This window comes from Oncorhynchus nerka, linkage group LG15 (assembly GCF_034236695.1).
Source record: "Oncorhynchus nerka isolate Pitt River linkage group LG15, Oner_Uvic_2.0, whole genome shotgun sequence".
NCBI classification, from domain to species: Eukaryota; Metazoa; Chordata; class Actinopteri; order Salmoniformes; family Salmonidae; genus Oncorhynchus; species Oncorhynchus nerka.
In genome coordinates, this window is record NC_088410.1 from 20,121,772 (window position 1) to 20,149,455 (window position 27,684).

The window sequence follows — 27,684 nt, forward strand, 5'->3', positions numbered from 1 at the left end:
TCTAACACAGTGGAACGGAGTCAATGGAATGGATTCTAACACAGTGGAACGGAGTCAATGGAATGGATTCTAACACAGTGGAACGGAGTAAATGGAATGGATTCTAACACATGGAAACTGTGTGTGTGTGATGCTGTTCCGCTCCATCCATTACCACAAGCCCGTCCTCCCCAATTAAGGTGCCACCAGCCTCCTGTGGTGCCATGCTTATGTCATTTATGCCCAACTGATTTAATAGAACGGATCAATAAGCGTGTTGGTGAGTGACAAGGGCCAGTCAGAAAGAGGAGACCGTAAAAGGGCTGGTTTAATAGAACGGATCAATAAGCGTGTTGGTGAGTGATAAGGGCCAGTCAGAAAGAGGAGGCCGTAAAAGGGCTGGTTTAATAGAACGGATCAATAAGCGTGTTGGTGAGTGATAAGGGCCAGTCAGAAAGAGGAGGCCGTAAAAGGGCTGGTTTAATAGAACGGATCAATAAGCGTGTTGGTGAGTGATAAGGGCCAGTCAGAAAGAGGAGGCCGTAAAAGGGCTGGTTTAATAGAACGGATCAATAAGCCTGTTGGTGAGTGATAAGGGCCAGTCAGAAAGAGGAGGCCGTAAAAGGGCTGGTTTAATAGAACGGATCAATAAGCCTGTTGGTGAGTGATAAGGGCCTGTTGGTTTAATAGAACGGAGTGATAAGGGCCAGTCAGAAAGAGGAGGCCGTAAAAGGGCTGGTTTAATAGAACGGATCAATACGCCTGTTGGTGAGTGATAAGGGCCAGTCAGAAAGAGGAGCTGGTTTAAACAACACTGACAGGTTCAGGACGCTCTTTAAGGAATGATGGAGGAGATTACAATGTAACTGAAGAATCACACTGCTTAAAGGGTGAGATCCCTTTTGGCTACTAAACCAGAGCCATGTCTTACGTATCCAGCAGGTTAGTGTGATTAACAGGGTCAATAAAGGGTGAGTGATAAACCAGAGCCATGTCTTACGTATCCAGCAGGTTAGTGTGATTAACAGGGTTGGCTGTAGGGAGGATCTATGTGACATTTTGCTTTGACCTTTGACCTTGTAGCCTAACGGGGCAGTTGAAGGGCACTACGGAACACGCCAGCACTGCATGAATTTTAAACTTGAGAGTTGACTAAAAGTAGATGTATGAATCTGCTATGTTCTGAGCAAACTAAAATGGACTACGAATGAATATATATTTTTTACTTATACTGATTAAGGAGGTATATTAAAGACTTAAAAACAATATGAAATATAACAGGAATCCATTTCAAATTGCTGCAATATTGCTTGCTATAAGTTACATTGGGACAAGATGTCACCAAATGACTGAACAGATGTTATGGGACATGTTTTTCTTTTCTTTTTTTTATTAACTCTCTCAGTAGACAACGTATCAAAGTAAACCACACCTGTTTCATTGATGATGTCATTCCATGGCACTTCCTGTAACCCCGTTGATAATGGCTGACCTTGGCTTCGACCTCAGCTCTTCAGGCTGTCTCAGGGAGATATACAAACATTCCAATTCACACAAGTACACACTTGAATATTTGCTTATGTCAGGAGGGAAGGAATTACCGGGAAAATAAAAATGTTTTGATAATGTACAAAAAAGGAAGTAATGCTGTAACTCCTGGGCTGTCAGGAGGAGTCATAGTTGATTACCAGAATTTAGTCAAATATTCTGACTTTAATTTTTTTTTTTTAAAGCTTTAAATCAATATATATAGTAGTGTTAGATTGTATTTCTAATGTTTTGATTTCACCTCTGTCACACTAAACAATAAAGAAGACTACCACAGTATGGCTGAGGTAATTAGAGGAGACTACCACAGTATGGCTGAGGTAATTAGAGGAGACTACCACAGTATGGCTGAGGTAATTAGAGGAGACTACCACAGTATGGCTGAGGTAATTAGAGGAGACTACCACAGTATGGCTGAGGTATTAGAGGAGAACAGACTGACTCAGGTAAGAAGCCCCTCAGAATGAGCTTTTCATTTTGTTTTTGGTGTCTTGACTTTTCCTGGTTTCAGGTTCATGAATGTCATCACTAATAGGACTCATTTAGATTGTGATTTTCTCTGGGCAGAAAGCCCCTGGCCTTGTCGTCAAGAGTATCAGTAGCTCAGAGAGCCTTCCTGACACTCATTTGTACTGTGTTTTACATTTGATTCATGCATTTCACTCTGTTGTTCATGCAGATAAATTATGATTTTAAACTAATGTGAAATCAACCAAATATTTCACCCTGTCATTGAATTTAGGTTGGAAGTTGGGTGGAAAAAAACACAATTCCCTTTTAAGTTGATGACTTTTGGCAAATCCAGTCAGTTTTCCACGTTGATTCAACGTCATCACATTGAATATTTTGGGTTTAAATTATGTTGAAACAACATTGATTCAACCATTCTTTTTTGCCCAGTGGGACAGTAAGATGTGAGCTTAGAATAGTTCTGCTGGGTATGACTGGGGGGTTCACTGACGAGGAGAAGGAACACTGAAGTCAATCCAGGAAAGTTCACCAGAGTGCTGTTCACACATAAAGACATGTTGAAGGGTAAACCTATAATGGCCTGTCTGAAGAGCAGTCCAGACCTTCAGGTGCTCAATGCTAACTGGTGGCGGATCCAATGTCTTCAACATTGAAGTCAAAGGCAACATTGGGGAAGTTAAATGACTGCTTGAAAATATTGATGCAGTATCATACCAGAACTGGGGATACCACTACATGGAAGAGACAGAAAGATCAGAGCTGAAGAGCAACGGAGGAGAGAAGAGGCAGAGAGATCAGAGCTGAAGAGCAACGGAGGAGAGAAGAGGCAGAGAGATCAGAGCTGAAGAGCAACGGAGGAGAGAAGAGGCAGAGAGATCAGAGCTGAAGAGCAACGGAGGAGAGAAGAGGCTGAGAGATCAGAGCTGAAGAGCAACGGAGGAGAGAAGAGGCTGAGAGATCAGAGCTGAAGAGCAACGGAGGAGAGAAGAGGCTGAGAGATCAGAGCTGAAGAGCAACGGAGGAGAGAAGAGGCTGAGAGATCAGAGCTGAAGAGCAACGGAGGAGAGAAGAGGCTGAGAGATCAGAGCTGAAGAGCAACGGAGGAGAGAAGAGGCTGAGAGATCAGAGCTGAAGAGCAACGGAGGAGAGAAGAGGCTGAGAGATCAGAGCTGAAGAGCAACGGAGGAGAGAAGAGGCTGAGAGATCAGAGCTGAAGAGCAACGGAGGAGAGAAGAGGCTGAGAGATCAGAGCTGAAGAGCAACGGAGGAGAGAAGAGGCTGAGAGATCAGAGCTGAAGAGCAACGGAGGAGAGAAGAGGCTGAGAGATCAGAGCTGAAGAGCAACAGAGGAGAGAAGAGGCAGAGAGATCAGAGCTGAAGAGCAACAGAGGAGAGAAGAGGCAGAGAGAGGTGAAGGTGAAGAGCAAAGAAAGACAATATTTTACAACATACATTTTCTGCTTTACTGGGTGCAAATTAAATGTGGACAAAATATCTAGCACAACTAGCTACATTAAGTTGTCTCTTCAAACAGTAGCTACGTGTATTACTATGTGGTTATGGTTTTAGGTGCAGATAATTCATTTGCAGACAGTATATGCACAGATTAAAAGAGAAAATCCATAAGAATTGAGTCTATAAGAATATCTCTAATAGAGCATATTGTAGTATGGAAATGGAACGAAATGTCTTCATCCGCTCCGCTAGGTGGCAGCACTGAGAATGTGGAGGTCTTGGAACAAAATCAACAACAGTAGTCACGACTTCCCATGCGCTGTGGATACATGTGGTATTATTTATCTTGGAATGCAAAGTGTTTCTTGCAAACGGGGATTGCAATTATTTATCTGAAATGAAATGTACAGGCTTCTCAGTAAATCGACTCGTACCAGCCATGACCACTGCAGATTGCTGCCTCCGTCCCTGCAGGTAGGCCATTAGATGTATCTTGCAGTAGTAGACCAGAGCTAGCTGACCAAGCATCATCGACTAGCTAGCTACTGAATAACTACAGTAGCTTTCGCTTTCCACAATGCACGCTATCAAATAAACTTTGCTGCAAATATCCAACGGTGGATTTGATTATCAATATATAATCAATGCGGTATTTATCCAAAAGTAACTAGATACGGATTCGTTTTGCACCAACAGAATGCATTTGGTGGACTTTTATTCTTTAAAAAAGAGACTTTTACATCAACATGTAATTAGTGTTGTATTTCACCATGAAGTCCTATTTAACCTAGTTATCTTGTGGATTTTTAGTTTAGGGTGGTTAAAAGTATTTAAAAAAAAAACTGTATTAGACACCAATAATAGTTTATTTACAGATGCAATATGTAACTTTTGGGGCTACCGGACCAATTTCACATAGAAATGTAAGTTATAGATCTGTCACTCATTGAAAGCAAGTCTCAGAAGCGGTAGATCTGTTCTGTGTGTACTCTTTCTATGCTCCCGTCCTTAAGATTTGTTTTATGCATCTGTTACCTTCAGTTTTGTACACCAGCTTCAGACAGCTGAAAATACTACACTGGTTATGGAAAAGATACTTCACAGCGGTTTAGGCTACAATGATTCTCTACACTATACAATGATTCTCTACACTATACAATGATTCTCTACACTATACAATGATTCTCTACACTATACAATGATTCTCTACACTATACAATGATTCTCTACACTATACAATGATTCTCTACACTATACAATGATTCTCTACACTATACAATGATTCTCTACAATGACTATACAATGATTACAATGATTCTCTACACTATACAATGATTCTCTACACTATACAATGATTCTCTACACTATACAATGATTCTCTACACTATACAATGATTCTCTACACTATACAATGATTCTCTACACTATACAATGATTCTCTACACTATACAATGATTCTCTACACTATACAATGATTCTCTACACTACACAATGATTCTCTACACTATACAATGATTCTCTACACTACACAATGATTCTCTACACTATACAATGATTCTCTACACTACACAATGATTATCTACACTATACAATGACTCTCTACACTATACAATGATTCTCTACACTATACATGCTGGTTTTGTCAAACTGAAAGTAGGTGAACTATTCTAATTTTATCAACCAGGAAATGGCGGAGGGATTTCTGCATAGGACATCTTTACTATATTAATATATCTACTTTGGAGAGATGATACTATTCGTTTCCATTATTCTTATTCTGGTCAATTCTATTTTTTTTCCGGGTTGATGTGCCTCTTTTCTTACCTTGTAGGCTTAATTTCCTCAATTCTTATTGACTTTATCTCCATTGTTTCTTACAGATGATGACCAGCTCTGTCTTTAAATGAGAGGACAAGACATCCCCCCCCACAGGGTTCCACCCTAGAGCTACAAGACCCTAGAATGATGACCAGCTCTGTCTTTAAAGGAGAGGGCAAGACATCCCCCACATGGTTCCATCCTAGAGCTACAAGATCCTGAGACATTAGTTTAACAGAACACGTTTCTCTGCCCAGATTGAGACTAGGGGTAATGTTCCCCTGCTCAGATGTTACATTCATCAACCAATGGTTGCCTGCCACATCATCAACGGTGTTAGACTGACAGATCGCTATAATATGATGTGGTTAGTTGATACAATGCCTGGATAGGTATTTTAAGTAAGATCTGTCAGGCGTCAGCAACTTTTGACCAGAGAAACTCGCCTTACATCAACTCAAAATGGCTGCTGTCGTTTCTTTACCTATCGTGAGACTCCACGGACTAACGAAGGATCAACTGTCTCTCGCTGCTCAGAAGAACAATAACAAACCAGGCAGAAAACCAACGAAGAAGAAAAACTCCACCACCAGAGGAAGGAAACAATCCACAGGAAAAGGAAACAACTCTGCTGACAGTGAAAGTGTTTCTAGCCAGGTATCATCGGCCCCTAAGTGGTGGGGTCGCCCCAAGGGAAGCCAAAACAAACCCAAGATAAGTCTACAACTCTCCAGCGCCATCTTGAGGCCTGACGAGGTAAAACAAGAGGTAGGTTTAAAGTTGTGGCTTTTAAATGAACATTTAATTGAGATCTTGTATCGCATTTGTAACGCTTTTTGAATGTTGCAGCTATATGTTTACTAGATATCTTGACTGGTTTGTAAGTTTCCTCAGAGAGAAATAAAGGTATTCTAATTTAAACCAGGTGAAACGAGATGGACGAGCTGCCTATCGGGACAAAAATTGAACACTGGTTGAACTCTGTGAAGACAGAGAGCTTACGACCCAGAGATGGGTAACACCAAGGGACCTACAGAGAGCGACCCCAAGACAGATGCACATCACCTGGGTATCAAGGCAGAGGATGCCCCCCTGTACTTCCAAGATGGAAGGAGACGCCTGCGGTCGGCTACCAGCCAGCCGTTCAATCTGACTGCATTCCGGTCCGACCCAGAATGGCGGCCTCGCAACCAGAAGGTCCGCCGGTTTCCGTGCCCAGATTGTGGACGGAAGTTCTTCTCTAAAACCACGCTGGAGTTCCACTCCCGGATCCACACACAGTACCGGCCGTACTCCTACGAGGTGTGCCATAAGACCTTCTCCCGGAAAGCCGGCTTGGACGACCAATTCACGATGCGGAACGTCCTTTCGTCTGCCCCCAGTGCGGCAAGACCTTCTCATTCAAATCCAACCTGACCCCCCCCACATGCGTTTCCACAGTGATACGCAGCCCTACGTCTGCCCCCAGTGCGGCCAAGGCTTCAAGATCTCCGCCCACCTGAAGCGCCACATGACGGCCCACAGTGGGTGTAAACTGTACGTGTGCCCGGAGTGTGGCCAGGGTTACATGAGTCTGAAGTATCACCGGCTGAGCCACACCGGCGAGCGCCCGCTGTCCTGCCCAGAGTGTCCCATGACCTTTGCCCGAACGCACATCCTTATGGTCCACCGGCAGAAACACACCAGGAAGACGCCGTTCTCTTGCCAGGACTGTGGGAACCAGTTCAAACAGTGGTGCAAGCTAAAATACCACATCAGAAGGAAACACACAGGGGAGAAACCTTACAAATGCTCCGATTGCGACAAGTGCTTTGTCACTTCGGGGGCCGTAATACACACATGGTTGTCCACACCGGAGAGAAGCCGTACAAATGCATGGAGTGTGGTATTAGCTACAGTTCTAACGCAGCACATGAGGAGACACACAGGGGAGAAACCATACAAATGCTCTGAGTGCGACAAGTGCTTTGTCAATTCTACATTGCGTAAAGTGCACATGGTTGTCCACACAGGGGAGAAGCCGTACAAATGCACGCAGTGTGGTAAGAGCTACAGTCAAACTGGGTCCCTGAAGAGGCACAGGTGTAAGAAGAAACCCAGGTGAGAGGAACCTCTGGGGTACATCCCAAATGCCACCCTATTCCCTATAAAGTGCACTAGGGCCCACAGGGCTCTGGTCAAAAGTAGTGCACTATATGGGATAGCATGCCATTTGGGACACCGTCCCGGTGTTCTCAGTGTCGGAACTGGAGAGCAATGGAGAGTCGATCCTTAAAATGAGCCCAGGTGAAAGGAACCAGGTTATAGGATTCTCCGATATTCTGAGTAGGGAAACTGGACTTTGTTTATACAGGACTTAAAAGGGGACAGTCTGTGATTGGTACATTCATTTTTGGACATGTAGCCATTGATTCTTGAAAAATATCATGTATAACTGCCTCATGAACTTACTGCAGTTAAACTGTCTTACCCCAGTAGAACTCAAAAATATAAGATCACCTGACCAGGGAAATCTCTAGGCCTATTCACTCTTCTATCACATATTTAACCCTCAATGAAATCAACCACTTTCACTGTGATGCAGTTTAACTTACCTGATGTGTGTTGTAAATGTTCAAGGGATGTTTCCTAGACACAGATTAAGCCAAATCCTGGACTAAAAAACAAGAGAATCTCCATTGAAATAGGGTTTTATCCCAGGACTAGGCCCTACTGGTACATAAAGAGGGGGTTTTATCCCAGGACTAGGCCCTACTGGTACATAAAGAGGGGTTTTATCCCAGGACTAGGCCCTACTGGTACATAAAGATGGGTTTTATCCCAGGACTAGGCCCTACTGGTACATAAAGAGGGTTTTATCCCAGGACTAGGCCCTACTGGTACATAAAGAGGGTTTTTATCCCAGGACTAGGCCCTACTGGTACATAAAGAGGGGTTTTATCCCAGGACTAGGCCCTACTGGTACATAAAGAGGGTTTTTATCCCAGGACTAGGCCCTACTGGTACATAAAGAGGGGTTTTATCCCAGGGGTTTTATCCCAGGACTAGGCCCTACTGGTACATAAAGAGGGGTTTTTATCCCAGGACTAGGCCCTACTGGTACATAAAGATGGGTTTTATCCCAGGACTAGGCCCTACTGGTACATAAAGAGGGTTTTATCCCAGGACTAGGCCCTACTGGTACATAAAGAGGGGTTTTTATCCCAGGACTAGGCCCTACTGGTACATAAAGATGGCTTTTATCCCAGGACTAGGCCCTACTGGTACATAAAGAGGGTTTTTATCCCAGGACTAGGCCCTACTGGTACATAAAGAGGGTTTTTATCCCAGGACTAGGCCCTACTGGTACATAAAGAGGGGTTTTATCCCAGGACTAGGCCCTACTGGTACATAAAGAGGGTTTTTATCCCAGGACTAGGCCCTACTGGTACATAAAGAGGGTTTTATCCCAGGACTAGGCCCTACTGGTACATAAAGAAGTTGTATTGAAACGGCCCTGTCCAAATGGTTGACTGATGAATTGAACGGATCAATAAACTGACTTGTTTGACTGTATTGTGTGTATGTGTCTCCATAGTGGCAGCGTTGAGGCTGCTTCTGATTGGTAACACTGGGCAGGGTCAGAGTTCAGCAGGAAACACCATCATTGGCAGAGACCTTCTGAGTGGACTTCTCTATGGTTGCCATGACCACAGATTGTGAGAGTTGGACTGGGCCAGCTGCTACTACCGCTAGAGGGTCAACCGGACGGGCCTCCCACTGCTCCCGCCACGTCGACCACACCCCGGGCCTCCCGCCACGTCGACCACACCCCGGGCCTCCAGCCACGTCGACCACACCCCGGGCCTCCCTCCACGTCGACCACACCCCGGGCCTCCCTCCACGTCGACCACACCCCGGGCCTCCCGCCACGTCGACCACACCCCGGGCCTCCCGCCACGTCGACCACACCCCGGGCCTCCCGCCACGTCGACCACACCCCGGGCCTCCCTCCACGTCGACCACACCCCGGGCCTCCCTCCACGTCGACCACACCCCGGGTCTTTCCGCCGCTCCAGGATCTCACACGTTCCTGCTGGTGATCAGGGGGTGAGGTTCGCAGAGGGATACCCTCATGAGGTGGATCCAGGAGAACTTTAGAGAAGTCTTTAATGTACACCATGGTGCTGTTCACTGGGGGAGACCAGCTAGAGGAGAGACCAGCTAGAGGGGAGACCAGTGGAGGACCTACTGAAGGACAACAGTCAACTGCTACAACTAATCAGTACCTGCAGGGGCAGATATTATGTCTTCAACAACAAGGAGAAAGGTGACCACAGTCACTGAGCTGCTGGAGAAGAGAGAGGAGATGGAGGAGAGCAATGGTGGAAACCACTTCAATGTCAACACACCCAGTAAGGGAGAAAGAAAGGTCTGGTGTGGTGGTCACCATGGTGATGTTAGTGGCAGTTGGAGCTGTGTTCAAATTGATGGTTGATGACTTATGGAGCAAAATACAACATGGTGATGTGAAAATCAATACATTATGACTGCATTGAATTACAGAGCTTTTGATTCGACTCATTATTGACTTTTATTTACTCCCATTTTATGTGAGTGTGAATGATGGTCATATGTCATTAAGGAGATACATAATTGTCAAAACATTCTATATCATACATTGTTGTCCAACACATTTGTATGCTGAAGTCAAATTCTGTAACAAATCATGAAATAAATTGAGATTTTTTTAATGTAAACTAATTATTTAACAAATGAAAAGATCTACAGTGTACAAAACATTAAGAACCTCTTTCCGTGACAGACTAACCAGGTGAAAGCTATGATCCCTTATTGATGTCACTTGTTAAACAGTTCAATCAGTGTAGATGAAGGGGAGGAGACAGGTTAAAGATGAAGGGGAGGAGTCAGGTTAAAAATGAAGGGGAGGAGTCAGGTTAAAGATGAAGGGGAGGAGTCAGGTTAAAAATTAAGGGGAGGAGTCAGGTTAAAGATGAAGGGGAGGAGACAGGTTACAGGATGTTTGATCTTTGAGACATGGGTTGTGTGTGTGCCATTCAGAGGGTGAACGGACAAGACAACATATTTAAGTGCTTTTGAATGGGGTATGGTAGTAGGTGCCAGGCACACCGGTTTGTGTCAAGAACTGCAACACTGCTGTTTTTTTAACGCTCAACAGTTCCCGTGTGTATCAAGAATGTTCCACCACCCAAAGGACATCCAGTCAACTTGACACAACAGTAGGAAGCAGTGGAGTCAACATGGACCAGTGTCTCTGTGGAGTCCGTGCCCAAATGAATTGAGGGCTGTTCTGAGGGCAAAAGTGGTGGCTGGTGGGGGTTCAACTCAATATTAGGAAGGTGTCCTTGATGTTTCGTACACTCAGTTTATACTGTCTCTCTAAGGTTTATGTAGAGGTAATGATTGTAGATCGTACACGCACAGATGAATAGGGGAAACCCATAAGAATCTATCTAATTGGTATTGTACATGTATTAAATGGAACGAAATGTCTAATTCCTCCACTCCGCTAGGTGGCAGTAATGTGGATATCTTGACCAAGAATAGCAGCAGAAGCAGTCACAACTTCCTTTGATCCGTCTGTTCAGGGTTGCCATGTTCACAGTTTTGACATTTGGGCAACTTTGAAAATGATGTCACGGGTGAGAATGTATTGGCTGTGGGTTTTTGGGCTACTTCTAAGTTGCACATTGGTCGCCATTTCATTTCTCTTAAAAAATAAACACTGGCTGTTGACAAACATTCAGTTGATATACATATGAATATTTTATCCAATGATTGAAATTAAGACCGATCCTCAGTGTCCTATCCCAGCAGGTTATAAGGAAACACAAGCACTTCTTACCTCAAATCGCCAAACTATTCATGTAGAATAAATGAGTATTAATTTGAACTAAGCAATACTCTAAATCGTTCAGTTTACATTTTGCCTCGTCTACTGTAGACTATCTGAAATTAGATGTCGGCCTATCAGGGGCTATAGGCTACCTGCATCTATCTAAGCAAACCATGGCGAAGTTGAATTACAATCATAACCCCAGATTTTAGTTTGTAGCCTTTGCTTATTAAAATGACAAGGCAATCTCACAAATGGTCAATTTATAACGGTTTGTCATCTTAACATCTGGCTTCATACTAACAGCACAATTGACAGAAAATAGCCAAACATTCAGTTTTTTTTCTCCGTCCAAAGTGTTTCTCGCTCAGATTTGTAGATCCTCCGTCCCTGAACATTGTCCAACTTTCATCACTCAAACTCTGTGTATTGATCTATAGTTATGCACAAAAGTGATTTATTTACAATTATAACCCGAGTTCGAGCCCTGAATGCTGATTGGCTGAACGCTGTGGTATATCAGACCATATACCATATGGGTATGACAACTTTTACGTTGGTAACCAGTTTATGATAGCAATAAGGCACCCTGGAGGTTTGTAGTATATGTCCAATAAGGTTTTATCCAGGCACTCTGCGTTGCTTCACGCATTACACATTTAGCATGTAGTTACGTCTATGTTCCTTGTTAATAGGATAATAACGTTATGGGAAAATTGTTTATTACAACTCATCTCTTGATGTGAAAATAAAAATTGTCCTCGTTCAGGTCTTTTGCCCAGGTTTTTCATATGACCTGGCAACCCTGTGTATGGATAACAGTGTTTATTACAAACAGGGATCGTAATTATTTCTCAGAGATAAATGTACTAGCTTGTCGGACCAACTCGGATCACTCATACTCGCTGAAGATTGCTGCCTCCGTCTCTGCAGGTAGACTGTCCGTTTCTAGACTTGACAGTTAATGCAGTTGTTGTCTCTCCAGGCTGTATCACATCCGGCCGTGATTGAGAGTCCCATAGGGCGGCGCACAATTGGCCCAGCGTCGTCCGGGTTTAGCCTGGGGTAGGCCGTCATTGTAAATAATAATTTGTTCTTAACTGACTTGCCTAGTTAGAAAAAGTTAATAATTTAGGGCTTCCCTCGTGCCGCTTTTCACCTAATAACGTTAGGAGCTAGCTACTGTAGCTAGCTTCCGACCGGAACATAACCAAACCAAACCAAACCACGACCAACAATACATAGACTATACAGCTACAAGTAGCGAGTGGAGTTACACATGAACTATACTAAACAAGTTAAATGTATTACCTGTGATCAAATATTTTTCACACACATAGCTACGTGTTGCCTACTGTACTTGGACACCTGCTCCCTGCATTTCTTATCTGGTTCAATGTACATTGAACATGTTTTGTTACTGTTGTAAAATCGACAACGAACATGGTGGTGATGGGAAAGAATGTTTGTTTTCCCCAATTTATGGGCGTGGTCGATGGTAATTTCTTATTATTACTTGAATATAGAATCGGACAGTTCTACTCATACAATGAACAAAAATATAAACGCAACAAACTGTTGGTCCCATGTTTAATTTTCTGAACTATTGTTTACATCACTGTTAGTGAGCATTTCTCCTTAGCCAATATAATCCATCCATTGGACAGGTCTGGCATATCAACAAGCTGATTATGATCATTACACAGGTGCACCTTGTGCTGGGGATAATAAAAGGCCACTCGAAAACATGCACTTATGTCACACAACACCACAGATGTCTCAAGTTTTGAGGGTACGTGCAAATGGTATGCTGACTGCAGGAATGTCCACCAGAGCTGTTGCCAGAGAAGTTAATGTTCATTTATCTACCGTAAGCCACCTCCAACTTCACTTCAGAGAATTTGGCAATAGGTCCAACCGGCCTCACTACCACAGACCACATGTATGGCGTTTGAGTGGGCGAACGGTTTGCTGAAGTCAAAGTGGTGAAAATTGCCCCATGGTGGCGATGGGGTTATGGTATGGGCAGACATAAGCTATGGACAACAAACACAATTGCATTTTATCTATGGCAATTTGATTGCACAAAAATATTGTGACGAGATCCTGAGGCCCATTTTTTTATTTGTTATCAAATGTGACCAACAGATGCATATCTGTTTCCCCATATTTCAATTGACTGATTTCCTCATATTAACTGTAATTCAGTATCTGGTAGTGAGTGGAAACACCAAGCAGATGCTTCACATTTATACATCCACTGAAATATCTGTCTCATTGTTCTTTCTGTGATATGAGTCACAAAACCCGGAAATTGTTAATTTTTCCATCTGGGATTTTAGAACTACTAGATATAAGGTCAGTGTTTCGTGTAGGCTTACCCTGGCGTGACATTTTGATAACAACTGTCTCTCGGACAAGATAACTTTTATCAATAATTAGCATAGCACATTTTGGGGAGTAAATTGAGGTGAATATAGTGATAAAACTCCCCTTGTCCAAGAGAGAATTCCAAGGCTATCAAAACGTCAGGCCAAGGTAAGCGTACACCAAACACACAATTCATTTGAATGTGAGAAATTAATGGCGGAAAAAACCATTGGAACCATTTCCGTGTTTTTATGGCCATTATGACACATCCACTGTGGCGGACGATTCCGAGCCCAACAAAAACTTATTGCAACCCATGTGTTGTGATGATTGCATTGTTTGCTCTAGAACCTGTTAGGTCATATGCCTTGCCTCAATAAGAAGACAGTGGCAGAATATTCAACCACACCTTTGTTTCATCACAAAACCATTCACAGGTCCACAAAGCATATTGCATCTAACAAACTCTTACTTGACCTACAGCATGGTCAAGCAAATTAATGTTTCCCACATTTTCAAACTACTAAACAACTACTGAATTTAGAACCACGGAGAGTTACCGCAAGTCGCAAAGAAAACACTATTCCAGCACCAGGTCAACATCATCAAATCACGTGTGCTTATTAGTCTAGGACAGTGACAATAAAAGGTATTGAAAAACCATTTAGTTCAATCAACGTAAGCTAAATATGATGTGGCAGTCCATGGTTCTGCTTTGTGTGTGCGATCATGCAAGTAGAAAAAAAACATGTTGACTCTCCCCAGTTCTAGAGGACAATGCCTTCCTCTTCTTTTTCCATGTTGATGAAACGGTCTATGACGGTCATACAGTAAACACTTTCATTTGTTGTTGTCCTGTGCTACCTGGCTAAAATGCTGGCTCATCATCCTAACTTCCTTTCATGGGCAATGTTAGCTAGTTAACATTAGCCTTCTACATCTAGCTGCATATTGAACTTCCATCCTTATAATCATTGGCCAGTATGGAGAATTAAGTAAAACCACAAGTCCAAATCCCTATCTCCATCCATGTCTAATTTAGGAAAAGGCCAATTTTATCTAGCTAGCTAGAATACCGAAGGACAACAACACAACGAGATGCAACAATTCATGTTGTTTCTGTCAATTACTTATTTCTCTTGATGTGATAGGAGTGAAGCCAAATCCAAACTGGCATCCCTTGACCCTTTTTTTTGGTGTGCCAGGACCATTCACAGCTGAGCTCACTCAGTTTAGCTCAATGCTGATTGGCTAATATTTTATACTTTTTTTTTTATCACAGGAGGCCAAATGTTTGCTGGCTTCCCTTGCATTCAGCTACGGCTAGCATCAATGCCATAGTCTTTCTGAGCAGACAGCATCAGAGAGATGGCCGACACATACAGAGATCCCTTGCATTCAGCTACGGCTAGCATCAATGTCATAGTGTTTCTGAGCAGACAGCATCAGATAGATGGCCTACACATACAGGGACAGGGGGGCACTGTTTCGCTTGCTCGGATGCTTTCTCGGGTGAGATACATTCAGCCTCTTGCAAATTGAAGGAAAATTATGAAAAGACAAAGTTAAAATATTTTTTTAGTTTTTCTCTGTCAATTTTTTTAGGCTGGTTTCCCTTGGCAACCATGAAAACACACCACTGCATGTGTCTATACTTAGATTTAAATGTGTCCGGAATCCCTTTTCCCAAGTTGTATTGAAATGCCATCATCCATTCTGCAGTGGACCAGGAAAAATATGACAATTACACAACAACAACAACAACATGTTGGCAGTAGCTAAATATTATAGCTAACCTCTGGCACTAACCATCAAGCTAGAAAGCAAAGCTAAAACGATTGTAAACGGTTACCATAACTGTAGCCAAACATGTTTCATTCTAAATATTAGCTAGCTGGTTAGCATTTGGCAAGCAAACATTTCTGATACGGTAGGAATGTATTCCACAGATAAATAAGAAGAGGCAGGGGTGACAAAAGCTAGCTAGCCAGTGTCAATTCATCCCCACCTGTTGGGCAATCTTTTCCCGCAGTTCTGTTAACCACGGTGAAGGCAAGTGTTCGGCAGGTGGGAGCGAAGGATACTGTAGAGTGTTCAAACATTATTACATTCAATGTTTATGACAAAATGTTCAATAGAGAATTGCATCAGAAAAACGATAGTCTAAATTCTATGTCTCTACCATATACAGTGCCTTCAGAAAGTATTCAGACCCCTTGACGTTTTACAAATGTTGTTAGGTTACAGCCTTATTCTAAAATTGATTACACCGTTTTCAATCGACACACAATATCCCATAATGACTAAGGTATGATGCTACAAGTTTGGCACACCTGTATTTATTGTTGCTTTAGAGATGGTTGTCCTTCTGGAAGGTTCTCCCATCTCCACAGAGGAACTCTAAAGCTCTGTCAGGTGACCATCCCTGACCAAGGCCCTTCTCCCCAGATTGCTCAGTTTGGCCAGGCGGCCAGCTCTAGGAAGAATCTTGGTGGTTCCAAACTTCTTCCATTTTAAAAATGATGGAGGCCACTGTGTTTTTTGGGGACCTTCTATGCTGCATAAATGTTTTGGTACCCTTCCCCAGATCTGTGCCTCGACACAATCCTGTCTCGGAGCTCTAAGGACAATTCATTCGACCTCATGGCTTGGTTTTTGCTCTGACATGCACTGTCAACTGTGGGACCTTATATAGACAGTTGTGTGCCTTTACAAATAATGTCCAATCAATTGAATTTACCACCGGTGGACTCCAATCAAATTGTAGAAACATCGAGGATGGTCAATGGAAACAGGATGCACCTGAGCTCAATTTCGAGTCTCATAGCAAAGGGTCTGAATACTTTTGTAAATATTTATTTATTTATTTGCAAACATTTCTAAAAACCTGTTTTTGCTTTGTCATTATTGGGTATTGTGTGTAGAGGATTTTAGTATTTATTCTTTTCAATTTAGAGTAAGGATTTCATGTAACAAAAGGTGGACAATTCAAGGGGTCTGAATACTTTCTGAAGGCACTGTATGTACAGCAATAGTTGAATAAGATGTACTTGACTAGAATATACTGCACTTATGAAATGGGTAAAACAGTATGTAAACATTATTGAAGTGACCAGTGTTCCCTGTCTATGTACACAGGGCAGCAGCCTCTAAGGTGCAGAGATGAGTAATTGGGTGATAGTCAGCTAGTGACAGCGACTTAAGTTCAGGGCAGGATACTGGATAGAGGCCTGCTAGAGATGGCTATTTAAAAGTCTGATGGCCATGAGATAGAAGCTGTTTTTCAATCTTTCGGTCCCAGCTTTGATGCACCTGTATGGACCTCACCTTCTGGATAATAGCGGGGCGAACAGGGCTTGGATTCCCTTATTCTGATTTTGTCAATTGGATTTTGTCTAGTTGATATTCTTCTTTATTCTTACATGTCTTTCCATTACTTCTTACAGATGATGACCAGCTCTGTCTTATAAGGAGAAGACAAGCCATCAGTTACCCACATGGCACCAGCCTAGAGCTGTTTTATAAGGAGAAGACAAGCCATCACAGTTACCCACATGGCACCAGCCTAGAGCTGTTTTATAAGGAGAAGACAAGCCATCACAGTTACCCACATGGCACCAGCCTAGAGCTGTTTTATAAGGAGAAGACAAGCCATCACAGTTACCCACATGGTACCAGCCTAGAGCTGTTTTATAAGGAGAAGACAAGCCATCACAGTTACCCACATGGCACCAGCCTAGAGCTGTTTTATAAGGAGAAGACAAGCCATCACAGTTACCCACATGGCACCAGCCCAGAGCTGTCTTATAAGGAGAAGACAAGCCATCACAGTTACCCACATGGTACCAGCCTAGAGCTGTTTTATAAGGAGAAGACAAGCCATCACAGTTACCCACATGGCACCAGCCTAGAGCTGTTTTATAAGGAGAAGACAAGCCATCACAGTTACCCACATGGCACCAGCCTAGAGCTGTTTTATAAGGAGAAGACAAGCCATCACAGTTTGACATGGCACCAGCCTAGAGCTGTTTTATAAGGAGAAGACAAGCCATCACAGTTACCCACATGGCACCAGCCTAGAGCTGTCTTATAAGGAGAAGACAAGCCATCACAGTTACCCACATGGCACCAGCCTAGAGCTGTCTTATAAGGAGAAGACAAGCTATCACAGTTACCCACATGGCACCAGCCTAGAGCTGTTTTATAAGCAGAAGACAAGCCATCACAGTTACCCACATGGCACCAGCCTAGAGCTGTTTTATAAGGAGAAGACAAGCCATCACAGTTACCCACATGGCACCAGCCTAGAGCTATAAGACCCTGGAAGTTTGAAACATTTACTGACATGAAGGCCGTTAGTTTAACAGAACAAGTTTCTCTGCCCAGGTTAACTACATCAACTTAAAATGGAGGAAGGAGATTCTCTGCATAGCGTTAACCTGAATCAACTCAAAATGGAGGAAGGAGATTCTCTGCATAGCGTTAACCTGAATCATCTCAAAATGGAGGAAGGAGATTCTCCCCATAGTGTTAACCTGAATCAACTCAAGATGGAGGAAGGAGATTCTCTGCATAGCGTCAACCTGAATCAACTCAAGATGGAGGAAGGAGATTCTCTGTATAGCGTTAACCTGAATCAACTCAAGATGGAGGAAGGAGATTCTCTGCATAGCGTTAACCTGAATCAACTCAAGATGGAGGAAGGAGATTCTCTGCATAGCGTTAACCTGAATCAACTCAAAATGGAGGAAGGAGATTCTCTGCATAGCGTTAACCTGAATCAACTCAAGATGGAGGAAGGAGATTCTCTGCATAGCGTTAACCTGAATCACCTCAAAATGGAGGAAGGAGATTCTCTGCATAGCGTTAACCTGAATCAACTCAAAGTGGAGGAAGGAGATTCTCTGCATAGCGTTAACCTGAATCAACTCAAAATGGAGGAAGGAGATTCTCTGCATAGCGTTAACCTGAATCAACTCAAAATGGAGGAAGGAGATTCTCTGCATAGCGTTAACCTGAATCAACTCAAGATGGAGGAAGGAGATTCTCTGCATAGCGTTAACCTGAATCAACTCAAAATGGAGGAAGGAGATTCTCTGCATAGCGTTAACCTGAATCAACTCAAAATGGAGGAAGGAGATTCTCTGCATAGCGTTAACCTGAATCAACTCAAGATGGAGGAAGGAGATTCTCTGCATGGCGTCAACCTGAATCAACTCAAGATGTCCGCTGCTGTTTCTTTACCCATCTTGAGACTCCACAGACTGACAAAGGATCAACTGTCTCTCTGTGCTCCCAGACTTAACCAGAACAACCCGAAGAAGAACAACAAACCAGGTAGAAAACCAACGAAGAAGAAAAACACCACCAGCAGAGGAACGAAACAATCCACAGGAAATGGACACAACTCTGCTGACAACAAAAGTGTTTCTAGCCAGGTATCACTAGTGTCTAGACATCAGCACTGTCCGAAGGGAAGCAAAAATAAACCCAAGATCATTCTCAAATTCTCCCGCTCCATCTTGAGGCCTGACGCAGCAAAACAAGAGGTAGGTTTAAACTTGTAGCTTTTAAATTAAAATGTAATTGAGATCTTTTATACCATTTGTATCTGTGTGAATTTTGCAGCTACAGTTCATTCGGAAAGTACTCGACTTTTTCCAAAATGTTTTACTTTTTCCATATATTTAAAAAAAAATCAATCTGCACACGATACCCCATAATGACAAAGCAAAACAGGTTTTTAGAAATGTTTATCAATCTAGACACGATACCCCATAATGACAAAGCAAAACAGGTTTTTAGAAATGTTTATCAATCTACACACGATACCCCATAATGACAAAGCAAAACAGGTTTTTAGAAATGTTTATCAATCTAGACACGATACTCCATAATGACAAAGCAAAACAGGTTTTTAGAAATGTTTACAAAGTATACAGAACCTTTGCTATGAGACTCAAAATTGTGCTCAGGTCCATTCTGTTTCCCTTGATCATCCTTGATATGTTTCTACAACTTGATTGGAGTCCATCTGTGGTAAATTCAATTGATTGGACATGATTCCCACAGTTGACAGTGTATGTCAGAGATAAAACCAAGCCTTGAGGTCGAAGGAATTGTCCGTAGAGCTCCGAGACAGGATTGTGTCGAGGCACCGATCTGGGGAAGGGTACCAAAAAATGTCTGCAGCATTGAAGGTCCCCAAGAACACAGTTGCCTCCATCAATTTTAAATGAAAGAAGTTTGGAACCACCAAGAGTCCTGACCAAGAAGCCGTTGGTCACTCGGACAGAGCTCGGACAGAGCTCCAGAGTTCCTCTGTGGAGATGGTTGTTCTCCTGGAAGGTTCGTCCGTCTCTGCAGCACTCCACGAACCAAGCCTTTATGGTAGAGAGGCCAGATGGAAGCCACTCCTCAGTAAAAGGCACATGACAGCCTGCTTGGAGTTTGCCAAAAGGCACCTAAAGGACTCTGACCATGAAAAACAAGATTCTCTGGTCTGATGAAACCAAGATGAAACTATTTTGGCCTGAATGCCAAGAGTCACGTCTGGAGGAAATCTGGCACCATCTCTACTGTGAAGCATGGTGGTGGCAGCATCATACTGTGGGGATGCTTTTCAACGGCAGGGACTGGGAAACTAGTCAGGATCGAGGCAAAGATGAACAGAGCAAAGTACAGAGAGATCCTTGATGAAAACCTGCTCCAGAGCACTCAGGACCTCAGACTGAGGCGAAGGTTCACCTTCCAACAGGAAAACCACCCTAAGCACACAGCCAAGACACCACAGGAGTGGCTTCGGGACAAGTTTCTGAATGACCTTGAGTGGCTCATCCAGAGCCCGGACTTGAACCCGATTGAACATCTCTGGAGAGACCTGAAAATAACAGTGTAGCAACTCTCCCCATCCAACCTGACAGAGCTGGAGAGGATCTGCAGAGAAGAATGGGGAAAACTCTCCATCCAACCTGACAGAGCTGGAGAGGATCTGCAGAGAAGAATGGGGAGAAACTCTCCATCCAACCTGACAGAGCTGGAGAGGATCTGCGGAGAAGAATGGGGAGAAACTCTCCATCCAACCTGACAGAGCTGGAGAGGATCTGCAGAGAAGCAACACTCCCCATCCAACCTGACAGAGCTGGAGAGGATCTGCAGAGAAGCAACACTCCCCATCCAACCTGACAGAGCTGGAGAGGATCTGCAGAGAAGCAACTCTCCCCATCCAACCTGACAGAGCTTGAGAGGTTCTGCAGAGAAGAATGGGGAGAAACTCCCCAAATGCAGGTGAGCCAAGCTTGTAGCGTCATACCTCAAGGCTCAAGGCTGTAATCACTGCCAAAGGTTCCAAAGGCGCTTCAATAAAGTACTGAGTAAAGGATCTGAATACTTACGTAAATGTGATAGTTTTTTACTTTTTAATACATTTAAAAACTTATTTTTTTAAAACAGTTTTTGCTTTGTCATTATTGGGTATTGTTTATAGATTGAGGGGTGGGGGGTGTATTTAATCAATTTTAGAACAAGGCTAATGTAAGATTGAGGAAAAAGTCAAGGGGTCTGAATACTCTCCGAATGCACTGTATATATTTACTAGATATCTTGACGTATCTTACTATCACTGAAGTTTCCTCTGGGAAAATAAAGCTCTTTTATTCTAAACCAGGTGAAACAAGAGATGGACGAGCTGCCTATCGGGACCAGAAGTGATGAACACTGGTTGAACTCTGTAAAGCCAGAGAGCTACGACCCAGAGATGGGTAACACCAGGGGACCTACAGAGAGCGACCCCAGGACAGATGCACATCACTTGGGTATGAAGATGAAGGATGCCCCCCTGTACCACCAGGATGATGTGAGGCAGCTGCAGTCGTCTACCGTTCAGCCATTCAATCCGGCTGCGTTGCGGTCTGACCTGGAATGTTGGCCTCACAACCAGAAGGTCCCCAGGTTCCCGTGTCCAGACTGCGGCCAGAAGTTCTTCTCCAAAATTCAGTTTAAGTTTCATTCCCGGAGCCACACACAGTACCGGCCGCACTCCTGTGAGGTGTGCCATAAAACCTTCTCCCGGAAAGGCAGTCTAGACGAGCACCGACCAATCCACGAGGTGGAGCGCCCCTTCGCCTGCCTCCAATGCGGCAGGACCTTCACGTTCAAATCCAACCTGACCCGCCACATGCGGTTCCACAGCGACGCGCGGCCCTACGTCTGCCCCCAGTGCGGCCAAAGCTTCAAAATCTCCGACCACCTGAAGAGCCACATGACGGCCCACAGCGGGAATAAACCGTACTTGTGCCCGGAGTGTGGCCAGAGTTTTGTCCGTTACATTAGTCTGAAGTATCACCGGCTGAGCCACACCGGCGAGCGCCCGCTGTCCTGCCCAGAGTGTCCCATGACCTTTGCCCGTCCGCACACCCTTATGATCCACCGGCGACAGCACAGCAGGAAAACGCTGTTCTCTTGCCAGGACTGTGGGAAGCAGTTCAACGAGGGGTACCAACTGAAAGACCACGTTACAATGAAACACACAGGGGAGAAACCATACAAATGCTCCGAGTGTGACAAGTGCTTCGTCACTTCGGCGTCTCGTAAAGTGCACATGGTTGTCCACACAGGAGAGAAGCCGTACAAATGCACAGAGTGCTGTAGGAGATACAGTCAGAGTGGGCATCTAGCGCAGCACATGAGGAGACACACAGGGGAGAAACCATACAAATGCTCCGAGTGTGACAAGTGCTTCATTACTTCTGCGTCTCGTAAGGTGCACATGGTTGTCCATACAGGAGAGAAGCCGTACAAATGCACAGAGTGCTGTAGGAGCTACAGTCAGAGTGGGTCCCTGAAGAGGCACAAGTGTGAGCAGCAAACCAGGTGAGAGGAACCTCGGGGCTATGCCCCAAATGGCACCATATTCTCTAAATTGTGCACTAGGGCCCATAGGATTCTGGTCAAAAGTAGAGCACTGAATAGGGTGCCATTTGGCACCAGCCCCAGTGTTCTGAGTGTAGCCAGTGGAGAGAAGTGGAAAGTGGGTCATTAAAGCAGTACAGCTGGAAGCAGCCACGTAGGTGAGAGGGTTCTCAGGTGTTTTGACGAGGGGAACTGGACTTTGTTCATACAGACACCTAGCTGCGTTCCCTATTCCCTAATGTAGTGCACTACTTAATGACCAAATAAACCTACAGCTCTGATCAAAAGTAGTGTTGTTTCTCCTCCCCGTGATACTGTCCCCCCCTCCCCGTGTTACTGTTCCCCCCTCCCCGTGTTACTGTTCCCCCTCCCCGTGTTACTGTCCCCCCTCCCCGTGTTACTGTTCCCCCCTCCCCGTGTTACTGTCCCCCCCTCCCCGTGTTACTGTTCCCCCTCCCCGTGTTACTGTCCCCCCTCCCCGTGTTACTGTCCCCCCTCCCCGTGTTACTGTCCCCGTGTTACCCCCTCCCCGTGTTACTGTTCCCCCTCCCCGTGTTACTGTTCCCCCTCCCCGTGTTACTGTTCCCCCTCCCGTGTTACTGTTCCCCCTCCCCGTGTTACTGTTCCCCCTCCCCGTGTTACTGTTCCCCCCTCCCCGTGTTACTGTTCCCCTCCTCCCCGTGTTACTGTTCCCCCTCCCCGTGTTACTGTTCCCCCCTCCCCGTGTTACTGTTCCCCCTCCCCGTGTTACTGTCCCCCTCCCGTGTTACTGTTCCCCCTCCCCGTGTTACTGTTCCCCCCTCCCCGTGTTACTGTTCCCTCCCCTCCCCGTGTCACTGTTCCCCCCCCTCCCCGTGTTACTGTTCCCCCTCCCCCCTGTTCCCCCCCCCCCGTGTCACTGTTCCCCCTCCCCGTGTTACTGTTCCCCCCTCCCCGTGTCACTGTTCCCCCTCCCCGTGTTACTGTTCCCCCTCCCCGTGTTACTGTTCCCCCCTCCCCGTGTTACTGTCCCCCCTCCCCGTGTTACTGTTCCCCCTCCCCGTGTTACTGTTCCCCCTCCCCGTGTTCACTGTTCCCCCTCCCAGTGTTACTGTTCCCCGTGTTACTGTTCCTCCCCGTGTTACTGTTCCCCTCCTCCCCGTGTTACTGTTCCCCCTCCCCGTGTTACTGTTCCCCCTCCCCGTGTTACTGTTCCCCCCTCCCCGTGTTACTGTTCCCCCCCCTCCCCGTGTTACTGTTCCCCCCTCCCCGTGTTACTGTCCCCCTCCCCGTGTTACTGTTCCCCCTCCCCGTGTTACTGTTCCCCCTCCCCGTGTTACTGTTCCCCCTCCCCGTGTTACTGTTCCCCCTCCCCGTGTTACTGTTCCCCCCTCCTCCCCGTGTTACTGTTTCCCCGTGTTACTGTTCCCCCTCCCCGTGTTACTGTTCCCCCTCCCCGTGTTACTGTTCCCCCCCTCCCCGTGTTACTGTTCCCTCCTCCCCGTGTTACTGTTCCCCTCCTCCCCGTGTTACTGTTCCCCCTCCCCGTGTTACTGTTCCCCCTCCCCGTGTCACTGTTCCCCCTCCCCGTGTTACTGTTCCCCCTCCCCGTGTTACTGTTCCCCCTCCCCGTGTTACTGTTCCCCCTCCCCGTGTTACTGTCCCCCCTGTTACTGTTCCCCCCCCCCGTGTTACTGTTCCCCCTCCCCGTGTTACTGTTCCCCCCCCCTCCCCGTGTTACTGTTCCCCCTCCCCGTGTTACTGTTCCCCCTCCCGTGTTACTGTTCCCCCTCCCCGTGTTACTGTTCCCCCCTCCCCGTGTTACTGTCCCCCTCCCCTCCCCGTGTTACTGTTCCCCCTCCCCGTGTTACTGTTCCCCCCTCCCCGTGTTACTGTTACCCCCCTCCCCGTGTTACTGTTCCCCCCTCCCCGTGTTACTGTTCCCCCTCCCCGTGTTACTGTTCCCCCTCCCCGTGTTACTGTCCCCCCTCCCCGTGTTACTGTTCCCCCTCCCCGTGTTACTGTTCCCCCTCCCGTGTTACTGTTCCCCTCCTCCCCGTGTTACTGTTCCCCTCCTCCCCGTGTTACTGTTCCCCCTCCCCGTGTTACTGTTCCCCCCTCCCGTGTTACTGTTCCCCCCTCCCCGTGTTACTGTTCCCCCCCTCCCCGTGTTACTGTTCCCCCTCCCCGTGTTACTGTTCCCCCCCCCCCGTGTTACTGTTCCCCCTCCCCCCTCCCCGTGTTACTGTTCCCCCTCCCCGTGTTACTGTTCCCCCTCCCCGTGTTACTGTTCCCCCCCCCCGTGTTACTGTTCCTCCCCGTGTTACTGTCCCCCTCCCCGTGTTACTGTCCCCTCCCCGTGTTACTGTTCCCCCTCCCCGTGTGTTACTGTTCCCCTCCCCGTGTTACTGTTCCCCCTCCCCGTGTTACTGTCCCCCCCTCCCCGTGTTACTGTTCCCCCTCCCCGTGTTACTGTTTCATTGTTACCCCTCCCCGTGTTACTGTTACTGTTACCCCCTCCCCGTGTTACTGTCCCCTCCCCCTCCCCGTGTTACTGTCCCCCTCCCCGTGTTACTGTTCCCCCTCCCCGTGTTACTGTCCCCCCTCCCCGTGTTACTGTTCCCCCTCCCCGTGTTACTGTTCCCCCTCCCTGTGTTACTGTCCCCCCCCTCCCCGTGTTACTGTTCCCCCCCCCCCTCCCCGTGTTACTGTTCCCCCTCCCCGTGTTACTGTTCCCCCTCCCCGTGTTACTGTTCCCCCTCCCCGTGTTACTGTTCCCCCCCTCCCCGTGTTACTGTTCCCCCTCCCCGTGTTACTGTTCCCCTCCCCGTGTTACTGTTTCCCCCCCTCCCCGTGTTACTGTTCCCCCTCCCCGTGTTACTGTTCCCCCTCCCCCGTGTTACTGTTCCCTCCCCGTGTTACTGTTCCCCCTCCCGTGTTACTGTTCCCCCTCCCCGTGTTACTGTTCCCCCCTCCCCGTGTTACTGTTCCCCCTCCCCGTGTTACTGTTCCCCCTCCCCGTGTTACTGTCCCCCTCCCCGTGTTACTGTTCCCCTCCCCGCGTTACTGTTTCCATTCATCTCTTTGCAGAACAAAAATGTAGTGCACTATACAGGAAATAGGATGCCATTCCAAACACACCCCTCTGTTTTGTAAAAGCTACCAAGCATTCGTTGTTCCTCTGAAGTCTAAAAGAGAATCACCTTGGTCCTTGTTTGCAACACTTCCACTTGATATTGTTGTGACGAAAAGCCCACTATTTATATTTTTGTTCAGTAAAAGAGCCAAGAGAGGAAGATGTGAGGTATCACTCCTTCGGCTGTGAGCTATTTCCAGCCCCCTGGCCTCAGCTCCACGAGAAAGAGAGACCACCATCCTCCAAGCACTTATCCCATCCTGACGGAACCCCACTGAGAGGCCACATCGACGTACAATGAATGTCCCTGTTGCATTATTCCTGTTCTATGAAAGTGGCGTTGTGTGGAAGACGGCAGGTCTAATTTACCAACCCATGGTCCATACTGTCTCTGCATTGTCCACATTCAGATGTGATCTGATAGCCTGGTTCCACTGGCGATTTATGGGTGACAAAACGAGCATTTCACGGTTGTGAAAGCATGTGTTGGTGGAGCCTCTCATATTTCCCTCTCAATTGATAAGACAATCTCGTCCTCAAAAGTCTTGTGAATGTATGTGCTGTTGTATTTGCTGAGTTGGGTACGGAAGTTAATTGACCTGTGGAGATGATCCCCTAGACAACTGTGCTGTATCTTGTATACCCTGCCTCTAGATCGTATCTGTTAACTATTGAATTTTCCAATTGATTTAGTCTAGTAAATAAAACCTTGAATGAATTATTCGTGGCATTGAGTTAATTTGCAAGACATTGGGTTCTTGGACGTTTTAGAGCTCGACAACCGTTCAGAATGAGAACATAGTCAATTGACTGTTGATTAACACTGTTGTTGATAGATGGTATACCGGTTAATGATAACTACGGATCGAGTTAATTCAGTCTATATTAAAACCCTTAATGGTGCCCCTCTTAGATTCATTTGGACAGGACTACCACATGAGTTCAATTAGATCAAATCATCTTGAATATCCGTAGCCAGAAGTCACAACAGTTGCCGAGGTCGGAGGGGCAGACAGCAAGGTTTATGCAAACCCCCACTGTTGCAAACCCTCACTGTTGCAAACCCCCACTGTTGCAAACCCCCACTGTTGCAAACCAAATGTCTGGGCTAGAAGCAAAGGGAAATAATGTCTTGGTGCTTTTTCTCCAAGTGGAGATCAAGTTTATGAATTGCCTGGCTGGACTGATGGGAGGGGACAGTGGATACGTGTCTTCCATACTCTTATCACCTTTGGACTCTTAATCAATAGACTTGTTGTGATAAGGACCAATGAATAACAAATGGTTCAACTGCACTTACGACACCTGAAGGAGCGTCCGTATATGGTTCGATTGGAGAGATTCTACATTAAAATCGAAGAAACCCACAGAAAAAAAAGGTCCGAAAATATCTTGAAACTAAACAGGAAGTTACCAACGTATGCTATGCCACAGGAGGTTGGTGGCACCTTAATTCGGGAGGACGGGCTCGTGGTAATGGCTGGAGCTGAATTGATGGAATGGTATCCAATCCATAAAATACATGGTTTGATGCCATTCCATTTGCTCTGTTCCATTATCATTCTGAGCCGTCCTCCCCTCAGCAGCCTCCACTGGAATGGTATCCAATCCATAAAATACATGGTTTGATGCCATTCCATTTGCTCTGTTCCATTATCATTCTGAGCCGTCCTCCCCTCAGCAGCCTCCACTGGACTATGGGTATTGATTGACAGGGTTACATGTAATACAAATCCATTTTATGCACCCGTGTTGAGGGCCACCGTGGCTGATGTGTTGTTGCCTACCCTCACCACCTGGGGGCGGCCCATCAGGAAGTCCAGTTGTTGAGGGAGGTTTTCAGTCCCAGGGTCCTTAGCTTAGTGATGAGCTTGGAGGGCACTATGGTGTTGAACGCTGAGCTGTGGTCAATGAACAACATTCTCGTGTAGGTGTTCCTTTTGTCCAGGTGGAAAGGACAGTGTGGCGCGCAGTAGAGATCATATGTGGATCTGTTGAGGTGGTATCCGAGTTGAAGTGGGTCCAAAGTGTCTTGGATAATGGTGTTGATGTGAGCCATGACAAGCCTTTCAAAACATGCCATGGCTATAGATGTGAATGCTACTGGGCAATATGGCTATAGATGTGAATGCTACTGGGCAATATGACTATAGATGTGAAT

At 45.8% G+C, this 27,684-nt stretch overlaps 2 protein-coding genes across 4 annotated transcripts; both read left to right on the forward strand.

The window, feature by feature from the left end:
- The first annotated feature begins 678 nt into the window (after nucleotides 1–678).
- LOC115117635 (zinc finger protein 239-like) lies at nucleotides 679–10,002 on the forward strand. Of its 2 annotated transcripts, XM_065001258.1 has the most exons (5): nucleotides 679–921; nucleotides 991–3,414; nucleotides 5,334–6,039; nucleotides 6,197–7,371; nucleotides 8,849–10,002. In XM_065001258.1, exons 4-5 carry the CDS (start codon nucleotides 6,698–6,700, stop codon nucleotides 8,877–8,879), a joined length of 705 nt encoding a protein of 234 aa, XP_064857330.1. In that variant the 5' UTR covers nucleotides 679–921; nucleotides 991–3,414; nucleotides 5,334–6,039; nucleotides 6,197–6,697; the 3' UTR covers nucleotides 8,880–10,002. The 2 variants fall into 2 exon arrangements, with proteins under 2 accessions (XP_064857330.1, XP_064857331.1); XM_065001259.1 differs by lacking the exons at nucleotides 679–921; nucleotides 991–3,414 and adding an exon at nucleotides 3,422–3,927.
- Nucleotides 10,003–11,916: 1,914 nt separating this feature from the next.
- On the forward strand, nucleotides 11,917–26,241 carry LOC115117046 (oocyte zinc finger protein XlCOF6.1-like). Of its 2 annotated transcripts, XM_065001235.1 has the most exons (4): nucleotides 11,917–12,061; nucleotides 16,945–19,047; nucleotides 21,165–22,369; nucleotides 25,664–26,241. In XM_065001235.1, exons 2-4 carry the CDS (start codon nucleotides 17,905–17,907, stop codon nucleotides 25,710–25,712), a joined length of 2,397 nt encoding a protein of 798 aa, XP_064857307.1. In that variant the 5' UTR covers nucleotides 11,917–12,061; nucleotides 16,945–17,904; the 3' UTR covers nucleotides 25,713–26,241. The 2 variants fall into 2 exon arrangements, with proteins under 2 accessions (XP_064857307.1, XP_064857308.1); XM_065001236.1 differs by lacking the exons at nucleotides 11,917–12,061; nucleotides 16,945–19,047 and adding an exon at nucleotides 19,549–20,785.
- The last annotated feature ends 1,443 nt before the right edge of the window (nucleotides 26,242–27,684 follow it).